Source organism: Ictalurus furcatus, chromosome 11, assembly GCF_023375685.1.
Source record: "Ictalurus furcatus strain D&B chromosome 11, Billie_1.0, whole genome shotgun sequence".
Taxonomy (NCBI): Eukaryota; Metazoa; Chordata; class Actinopteri; order Siluriformes; family Ictaluridae; genus Ictalurus; species Ictalurus furcatus.
The window spans coordinates 20,833,946-20,844,611 of NC_071265.1; the positions used below are offsets into that span (position 1 = coordinate 20,833,946).

General features: G+C 35.5%; 1 protein-coding gene across 4 annotated transcripts in view; it reads right to left on the reverse strand.

The window, feature by feature from the left end:
* Nucleotides 1-8,658, reverse strand: part of igfn1.1 (immunoglobulin like and fibronectin type III domain containing 1, tandem duplicate 1) — a 28,055-nt gene extending 19,397 nt beyond the window's left edge. Inside the window, exons 1-7 of one of the 4 annotated variants that reach the window (XM_053636567.1) lie at nt 8,360-8,658; nt 4,024-4,116; nt 2,266-2,295; nt 1,489-1,608; nt 716-855; nt 371-470; nt 207-248 (exon numbers count right to left, since the gene is read on the reverse strand). In XM_053636567.1, coding sequence (XP_053492542.1) covers nt 207-248; nt 371-470; nt 716-855; nt 1,489-1,608; nt 2,266-2,295; nt 4,024-4,072 — 481 coding nt within the window. In that variant the 5' untranslated portion in view covers nt 4,073-4,116; nt 8,360-8,658. The remainder of the gene's footprint in view (nt 1-206; nt 249-370; nt 471-715; nt 856-1,488; nt 1,609-2,265; nt 2,296-4,023; nt 4,117-8,359) is intronic. The other 3 variants (XM_053636571.1, XM_053636570.1, XM_053636569.1) reach the window with 3 other exon arrangements.
* Between the last annotated feature and the right edge of the window lie 2,008 nt (nt 8,659-10,666).

The window sequence follows — 10,666 nt, forward strand, 5'->3', positions numbered from 1 at the left end:
TGGAATGTAATTGAGGATAATATAATAGCATTACTTGGATACTAGATGGTTATTGAAATTCATTTTCAACTGACTTATTTAGTTAAATTGTGATTATAATTAAATGTATAAATTGTATTATGTTATTATATTTTAAAATGTGCAAATCCTTTTTTAAATAATGAAATATAAGGGAAAAATGGATAAGAAGCAGCTCTACAACATACAATCGGCTGTCTTTTTAAATTCTTTACTCTTTTTGAATCCAACTGCAACAGAGAAAAACAAATGTGTTATAGTGCTATGGGAGATGATTAAAAGTTAATAAAAAGAACTTCATAGAAATACCACATTATCAAAATTCCATATTACTTGAAATTCTGTACTGTACCTTCAATGATATTTAGGATGACAGTACAGACTGCTTTTCCATACTCATTTACAGCATAGCATTTGTATGTGTCAGCTTCTTCACCACTTACTTTAGGTATCTGCAAAGGGAGAAAATAACCTATTGGTTATATATATATATATATATATACATATATATACACACACGCACACACATATTATAAAGAGCAGTAAACAGTAATAAGTGAGACAAAGGCAATATTTGATGTAGTCTCAGGTAGAATTAGTGTGTATATATATATATATATATGTATATATATATAACAAATTCCATTTTGTCTTGTTTGGAGTTTGTTGTCTAATTTTAGTGAGATAGTATGCCTACCTCTAAAGTATATTCATTAGTTACAGGGTCATATTTGTTCTGGAACTTTTCTGGATCATTCATTTCTCCTTTCGCTCTCTTCCATGACACAGTGGGCTTGGGTTCTCCAATCACTTTGGCTTTAAAGATGGCTAATTTACCTTAAACAGGAAAAATATCATTTAAAAATAATCAAAGAAGAAAATGCTAAGCATTGAAAAATGAAAACTCATAAATGTTTTTAATTAACATATACACTAATATGTCACAGTCAAAATGAATCAGTGTTTACTGTGATGGTTTCTTAAAATTAAATTGGTGTTAAAAATAAAATATACTCTTGTGTAAATAACAGCTATGTGTCAGAGATGATCATGATCTGAAAGTCCTGCACATGTTTCTGCATTCTGTGTATATTTCACGTTTTGGAATGCAGACATACTGAATTATAAAATTGCCAAATTCATTCTTTGTATTTATTTACCTATTAATCTTGTAATTGTGGTCACCTATACTTCAACTACTGTACTTCCACACAAATAAATGATATTCAAAAAAAGAAAATTCATTTTTCAAAATGTTTTATTTTTATTTTCAATATTCACATTGCTTTTAGCTTGTTTCATGTCTGAATTAGCCATCATTTTAATATTACTTTATTTTTTCATTACATTTGTCATTTTCGTTCTGTTTTTCCTGGTTAGGGTTGGGGTTAATTATTATTTCAATGAATAATACTGCATTTGGTGTATATTACTGTATATTACTGTATTTGAGTTTGCCAATATCCTTACCTTCTTGAATGGTCAAAGCAATGGGTTTGCGGGTGAAATCAGGAGTAGATTTCCCCTCTGGCAATTCCTCCACATACTGTGTAATCATAACCCCAGGAACCTTTGATCGCCTTTTGGTACCTAAGAACAACCATATGAAAAATATAACTTTGCAGCTGACTTATGTTTAGTTTCTCATAAATTAAAATTGAAACATTAGATAAAGGATAACATGACAACTTCAATTTTGTGGTTTGGTCCATAGAACATACATCATCTTGGTAAATGAATGGTTTTAATATTAGTTCTTTTTCTTAAACATTCTTTGAAGGTAAAATAGGTAGACTCTGTATATACTGCAATATTTCTAATACAGATTAATAGTTGTGTGCATTTTTAATACAAATAAAGAGAAACAAGGTTGGCATGTTAATTTGTCATTTAGATCACAAAATAAAAAAATACAAGAAATTACATATATGACAGACAACATTTGTTATGAGTTTTGTTAATTGTTGGTTGTGGGTGTGTGGCGTCTACTTTGTTTACTTGTACTGAACATGGGAATGGAAATGTTCAATAGTTATACTTTTCCTACTTTCCTAGTTTTGTTTTAGAAGTAAAATCAATTAATCAACAAACAAGTAAAAATGTTTATCTCATGTTTATTCAGCTGTTTTCATATGAATAATTTAGAATAACATAATATCAGCCAAGATGTTCTTTTATGAACAACACATAGCTCATAGCTCATAGGCTGTACCATGCTAGTTCCCTTACATCACTCAGTTCCCTTACCTTTTTTCTTGGGAGGCTGATTCTCTGTTCCTGGTATAACATAGAGGTTTAACATAGAGGATAGTAAAACAGCAGGAGAACAGGAATATGTTAATCTTGACAAAGCATAGTTGAGGAGCTGTTACTTTAACAGGATTTAGGACAAACACAAAAATGACATACACTAAACACTAAACATCTCTGCCAACAAAACCCCAGCAGATCCAATCATGGATTCAGGATTGAATGTAAAAGGAGTTTTGCCAAAATGCACAGGAAATAAGCATAATGTAGATAATGTTACACATCATTCAATAGTGAATATTAGCAGAAATTAGTAAGCCTATATGTTAGGAGCTGGACATCAAGTAGGCCGTAGGTGCTATAATATATTGTAGTCATTAATTATCATAATCAGTGGTTTGAAAAAAGAATAATAGGATCATATGCTTCTATTTACTGCCAATTTTATACAACAGCACTGTTGAAGTCTTAAATCTGAATGGTCAGAAGATTATTAATTTTCTATAACAGTGCCTATAACCATAGCTCAACTGCAGGACAAATCATAGGTTATAAAGTTATATTAATATGCTATGGTTTAAGTAACCATTTCACAGGAACTTGTATGGTGGTAACATAGAGAGACACATAATTTATGTTAATTTATTTAACATTAGAGACAGTGTGAATGTTTGGCAACATTCAGAGGTAAAGCTAGTCATTTACATTTTCCTGCATTGGGAGCAGAGCAGATGAGTTTGCATTTTGTGATTTTTCAGTAACATGATAATTTTTTGTCTTATTAACTTTGAGGGAGAAGAAAAGAGAGTACCTGGTGAGAGAATAACTGTGTTTACACTTATAAAATGTAGAACACTTAAGGGTTCTTTGGTTATTCTTCTGGGGGAACTCTTAAAGGTTCACTGTAGACCCCTACAATACAGTGCTTCCCTGTTAGAAAGATTATGAAGAACCATTGTAGGTGGCTTTGAACCCTTAATTATCCAATTTACCTTTAAAGCCCCATTAAGGGACTCTTTTTTTGTGCATATGGCTGCATTCTTGGAGCAGCATCACACCACCTTGTCATTGATTATGTTCCTATAACAGCATGCCACATACATTTTATTGCTTACATAATTGATGTGCTCCAAAGCATACAATTGATTGAAGAGTCAACCGATGAAACATAAAGATTAAACCCATTTATGCCTTTTCTTTTACTGTTACATTCTTGTTGACCCAGACATCTTTAAAATACTGTAGAGTCTTGGTGATCATTTCAAATTTAACTTGCTGTAACTTAGTATAGAACATTAAACTTTTTTAATTGAGATGCCTGTCTCTAAACCTCTGAAAAGGTCAGAATTTGTGTTTCTGTTATTTGTGGTGGTTGTGCCCCATATAAACTCGTGTCCATCTATTTCATCCAAAATTAAATTTGACTTACTATTTTACTAATTGTATTACTAGCTGATTCACTAAATGTTTTGCATCAACATGGATGTAAGTCTTATAGGTAAATATAGTTGTTCTCTAAAAGCATGTTCTTGGTGATTTAATGATGAGAGATGAGTTAACTGTTGATGGTAGCTTTTCTGAAAATTTCAGATGAAAAGCCAATAACTTGCATGGCTACTTCAGACAGATACAGTAGATAGATGGAACACATAAAAGCTGATTTAAGATTTCTGTCATTTTGTCAGGGGATGTGTAAAAGCTTATAGGTATCTGTAGTGGATATAGTGCTACTGCAGAGTGCATGGTTGTACTTACCACCCTGCCCTGTGGCAGTTTGATCTGTAACTTTTGATCTCTTCCACATCTTTAAATCTTTAAATTTCTTTGAAACTCAAGATTTCTGTGCCACTGGAACAGAGAGAGAGAGAGAGAGAGAGAGAGAGAGAGAGAGAGAGAGAGAGAGAGAGAGAGAGAGAGTTTATTGGTTGATTAATTGATTTCCACCTTTAGTAAAAACTACTCTCTTTGGGTTTGCTTGTTTTCAGTTTCAAAATTCTCCTTTTTTTGTTGTATACAGTGGGGTCCAAAAATTTGAGACCACTAGTGAAAATGCTTTTATTTTGCATTCTATTGTATTCTAATTTTATACAACAATTTTCATTACAAATTATATTATTGACAATACCATGAGTGGAAAATAGAGTGTTTGAAATGTTTATATGCGTTTCAGAGTTTCTTATTATTTGTTATGTCCCCTTTAATGACAGTGTGCATTCCAGCTGGCATGGACTCCACAAGTTTGTGCAAAACCTTATATATTCAAGATATTGAACATTTACTTTCTTTGTTCTAAATATTTACCATTCTAAAACCTTCTGTTTATGTCCAATTTTAAACAGAAAGCAGCAGCTCCAGTCATCCATCTCTCCCAAAAATACACAAGTACACACAAACATGCCACCAGACACAGACAATATGTCTCCTCTTGGCATGTGATGATGACAAGTCTTGAGCACTGATATCTTCTTTATAGTAAGTTGGGCGATAGTCTGTACTTACTGTACTTGGCAATTACTGAAAGCTCATTCTGTTGCTGTACTATTGGCTTTGTTGATGATCCTGACATAAAAACTTCACAAGGCATACTTCTCATCATGCGCATATCTCTGGTGTAAAACCCAAGCTTATGGCAGCTCTGATTTGAAAGTCTCTGTAGTGGTTTCTTTAGATAAGGGGTGAAGAGTTATATAAGTTGCAAAAGATCTGGTTTTTTTTTCTTCTTCTTTTTTTTTTTTTTTTTTTTTTTTTTTTTTTTTGGTGAGTGCAGTTTCCTAAACTGCATGTATAATTAAAATAGTATTAATACATAAAACATTTAGGATTTTATCAATTATACAGTTGGTGTGTATTTGTCTTAAAATTATCTACATATTTTAGAATTCCAAATAGATTTATGTATTTAAATGAGACATTCAACTATTATTTCAGCCCTTTTCAATTAAATGGTCATTTCATTATTATAATTTGTCTTGAATGTGTCTAGTTTATCTACTGTAGTATGTCCTACATGCTTTTTAGGGCTATGGCTAAGGTTTCTTGGCTAATGCTGATGCCTGAAAATGAACCAGTGTCCTTTGACAGTCTCAAGTAGAGCAGCCGGAAATTCAAGCTGCCTGTGGAGGGGGAAGAGGTGTGGGCTATTCCAACTTACACAACACCTCATCTCAGTACCACCGCCTGACCCAGTATCACATGTTTTTAGTAAGTAATCAGTTAATCTATTTTCATGACAGATTAATTTAGTCTAAAGACAGTGTTCAACAACTTACATTAGCTGTATATCGACTGAGGGAGACTTGATGAGACAGACTATGCTATTATGGGCTCTCCAACCAGCTCTCTGATAAGATGTACTGTATGCAGGAAAAGGGGTATTTTTTTGATGTGGTGAGAAATCAGAGCCATGTTTCATAACATAATTACCCATCAGTATGCGCTGCAGCTGTTACGATGGGGCAATACACGTGGTGTGGAAGTTAACTGCATAAGTCAAATGACCTTATAATGTTTTGCTAAATAAAATCATTGCACACCCTCAGGGTCTTTGACCCTCTATTTTGCCCCTCTTGACACCAAAGAGAATTCTTGCTGGTTATACTGTATTTTTTGATGCAAAAGATGTGTATTTGTTTGTCATTTTATTTTACTTTTGTTTAGTCATGTAATACTACAGTCCCCTCCGGAATATTTGGAAATATTTGGGTTTGAGATCAAAAGATGGATACGTGACGAGAGTTTAGGATTTCTGCTTTCATTTCCTGGTATTTACATCTAGATGTGTTAAACAACATAGAACATAGAACCTTTTGTATCAGACTACCCTATTTTTAGGCAAGCAAAAGTATATGAACAGATAAGTCTATAAGTAAATAGAAGTAAATAACACTTAATATTTGGTTGCATATCCCTTGCTTGTAATAACTGCATCATGCCTGCGACTCACTGACATCACCAAACTGTTGTGTTCTTCTTTTGTGATGCTTTTCTAGGCTTTTACCGCAGCCTCTTTCAGTTGTTGCTTGTTTCAGGGGGTTTATTCCTTCAGTCTGCCATGCAAGGCCTTCTTCAGTTGTTTTGGTTGCATGTTTAGGATCATTGTCTTGTTGAATCTTCTCCCCAGATTCAGTTTCTTGGCCAATGAGATTAAATTCTCCTCTAATGTGGTGTGGTACATCACTCCATTCATAATTCCTTCAATGACACGTAGTTCCCCAGTACTTCCCCAGTTTGCCGAGAAGCAGCACGATATCATGATGCTCCCAGCTCCATTTCTGGGATCATACGCACAACCCTTCTTTCTCCAAACATGATGAGTTGAATTATTGCCAAAGAGTTCTATTTCTGTTTTATCTGGCCAGAGAATTTTGTTCCAAACGAGTTCTGATTTGTCCAAGGCTGCATCCAAATATCCCTACTACCCTACTATACAGTAACTAAAAAGCAGTAAGCCAAAGGAGAAGTATGTCCGAATTGTCAGTATTCATAAAAGAGTGGGCGAGAAATACGTGGATGGACACTGCTCCATACCATAAGGGAGCAGGACCGGCGCGGAAGAGCTGTCAGAATCAACAATGACGGAAGGACGCACGTCAGCTCATTTTAAGTTGTAGGTCACATAACAATACCAAGATGGCAGATGTAGTACGTCTGGATTGTATTTATGACACACAAATACTGATCAGTACATACTTTATCAACCGCAGTGCCGTAGGTACTGAATCGACTGCAGTAGGTACTGTCATAGTATGTGATTTTGAACGCAGCCCAAATGTTTTAGATGCACATGTGCTTCTTTGTAAAATTTTCATGGGGTGTAGGAAAGGAGATGTTTGGGGTGTAGTTCATTGCTTATTGTTCTCTGTGTAACTGATATTCCTGCTGCTTTCAGATCACCCTGCAACTCTTTTCAAGTGACTGCTGGCTTAGTTATCATTAGTCTGAGAGTGCATTGTGAAATCTTGTGTTGCACACCTGTCCAGGGATGATTAGTTGTGCTTCCATGAACTTCCCTTCTGCATATAGTCGAACCCATTGTACTGACAGGGACAAGGTCTTTGCTATGTCCCTTAGATCAGTGGTTTTCAAAGTGGGGGCCATCAGGGGGCGCCGGGGGGCCTCAACAATTTGGTGTGAAAAATAAATTCTCACTCTCAGACAACCACATACACACACACAATCAATTCCTAATGTAAAGATGTAAAGATGTAAGATGGTAATTATTAATTTAAAAAAAGGGGCATATATTCAGAAGTCTGCATTTTTAATGTGTTTTAAAGACATCTTGCAAAAGAGGGGCCTCGGTCAACTGTTAATGCCATTTGTGGGGCCTTGCCCTGGAAAAGTTTGGGAACCCCTGCCTTAGATCGTTAGTAAACTCCAACTCTTTCACCATATATGTATTGGTGTCCTATCCGTCATGTACTTACACATGTAACTAAATGCAATAACTGGCTGCACATCAAATTGCATAATACATGACATAGGCATTTCAGACACCTCCCACATTACCATACCGTGTAACATTTTGATCTATTGCCCGCATCTATAGTTAGCTTTCACCCCATTACCGTCTTCTGTGACTTCATACCAGCTGACCAGTTCTCAGATTCTGCACCGCGAAACATGAACTGAGAAATAAGTTGGACATGAACTGAGAACATGAACTTACTGGCCACAACTTAAATGACTGTATGTGTGACTGCCAAATGAATGCCTCAGACATTTATTGGGTACTTAGAGGTGGTCTAACAAGATTCATAAAATGCTCATAATTATGGGTAAATCAATGTAAGCTTGAGAATACTAACTTCACTTCAACACCACATTCAAGGTTATTTGAGGTTGTTAACAGGTCCACAGTTGCTAAATTCATTTAACCTGCAGATATACATCCAAAAAGAGCATTACAGAAAATAAAGCTGGTCCACCTGCCCTGAGTGCTACACTATGTTATTTATTTATTTATTTATTTATATTCTTAAAAAGCCTAGACCCACACAGAGGTAGGTTAACCTTCTTAATTATTTTTCCTTCTTAATCATAATTTGACTGTCACTAATCTTCCAATGAAAGCATAGAGAAAACAACCTACCTGTTCTTTGTCCTGTGTGTTGTCCTCGATGTGTAATGTTCTGTGCTCCCCTGATATCTCTGCACCTCTGAGTTGTGTAGGTAATAAATACTTTGAGCAACGTGTGTGTGTGCGTGTGTGTGTGTGTGTGTGACAGTTGTCCCTTACACTCAACCTTGGTTTCACCAACAAATGTCTCCTCCCTTTGTAGATGGATGGAGTTAGAGAAAAGAGTGTCTGAGTGGGCAAAGGGGTATGAGAGTGTATCCTGATGAGTGAGTCAGTGAGGCATTTTTTCAGTCCTCTCCCTGATGACACATCGTAATACTAAACAACTCGGCTCCAGCTCACTTTTACATAAGACCATTTTCCATTTCAATGCAGGACTGTCAGTCGCCTACTGTATATCTGAAATTAGGTGACCCTCAGGGATCAGTTCTTGAACCTCTACTATTCATTATATATATAATGCCTTTGGGTAAACTTATTCGCCACCACGGCTTAAGTTACCACTTTATGCTGATGACATTCAAATCTACAAAGCTTGTAGATCTGCTTCCACTCAGTCCACATGTGTAAATGAAATAAAAGGATGGCTTAACTCCAAATTTTTAATACTGAACATGAGCAAAACTGAGATCATTATTATTGGAACACCACCACTTGCTAAAAAATATCCTTTATAACCTTACTTGTGACATTGTACTCTCATTAAATCATCTAGTACTGTAAAAAATTTAGGCATCTTCTTGGATCCGTCCCTCATCTTTGAAGCTCATATAAACTCAGTTTCTAAAATTGGATTCGTTCTAGCGATGGGAAGTTCGGATCATTTTACTGACTCGTATCTTTGAATATCATTCAGCAAAATTAAGGAAAATTTTTCCGAGTCATTTCGTTCATTTCAGCAGAATAGAATTAAAATGCTACATGTTAAATTCCCCAACACATTACAGGCTAATGCAGCTAATGCAGCCAAGGCCGAATTATGAGGCTGAATTATGAGAAACAGAAATGATTAATTAATTGCTTAGCTGCGTCTTCAGGCTATGCAGTCTGTCAGTTCACCTCCCGATCCGAGTCGTTCTTTCTTTTGTCACGTCACATTTGTCACGTCTGTTCCCTGGAAACATAAATGATTATTCTGTCGAATCTTCAGGTTCAAGTAATTCGTTCATCCTGTTTCCAGTATTGCATGGTGCACTGCCTATGCGGCGGTCACCGGAAGAACGAACGACTCGAACCCAAAGACTGGAGAGGTGAACTAATATTTTCAGTCTCCGGTACAGATCCCATGGGGATGTTGCAGCGCATGCACGGTCAAAAATGAACTCATTGTTCCCGAGTCATATTAAAGATTCATTCAAAATGAACGAATTGTTCATGAAGAACACATCACTAATTCTTTCACCTTCATCGCATTGCTCTCCTCCATCCCTTCATTAGCCTCAAAGACGCTGAAACACTGGTTCATGCATTTATATCTTCACGTCTTCACTATTGCAGTGCACTCCTCACTGGTTTACCTGCTAATTCTCTTGCTAGGTTGCAATGTATTCAAAACTTTGCCGCTAGACTTCTTACACATACCAAGCACTCAGCTCCTATCCTGTCTGAACTGCACTGGCTACCGGTTTCGTTTCACGTTAAATGTAAAATAATCCTGCTTACATTTAAATCACTTCACGGGTTCAGACTCCTCTCTGAGTAGAGATTTCATCTCTCTACTATGGGTGGCAGGTCTTTCAGTGTAGTAGTACCCAAGATCTGGAATTCACTCCCTCTGACTTTCCGCAGCATCACTTCTATCTCTGAGTTAATATCTCAACTTAAAACGTATTTATTTTCTCAGTGATATTTGTCCTAATTTATTGCTATGCATTTTGCTGCCACTGACTGTACTATCTATACTGTGTTTTTCATTTTTGTGTTCATTGTTTTTCACTTTTAGTTTTTGTCTATGATTGTTTCTGTATTATGGTATTACTATTGTAAAGTGTCCTTGAGCTCTGGAAAGGCTCTATGAAAATGTAACATTATTATTATTATTATTTTTATTATTATTATTATTATTATTATTATTATTATTATTATTATTAAAACTACCCAGAGAGGTAAACATAAATGCTAATTAAGCTGCTGTGCAAAGTAAGGCTGCAGTGTGTACATTTAATTCAAGAAATTATCATTTCATTTTCCTGAGCTAAGCTTAGTTTAGGGCAAAAACCCTCTGAAAATAAAGAACCTGCTGCAGTTTCTCTTCAGCATGGGTACTTATACATATACAATATTTCAGTTTCTGTAAATGGTGAAAATTATAATGAGAGG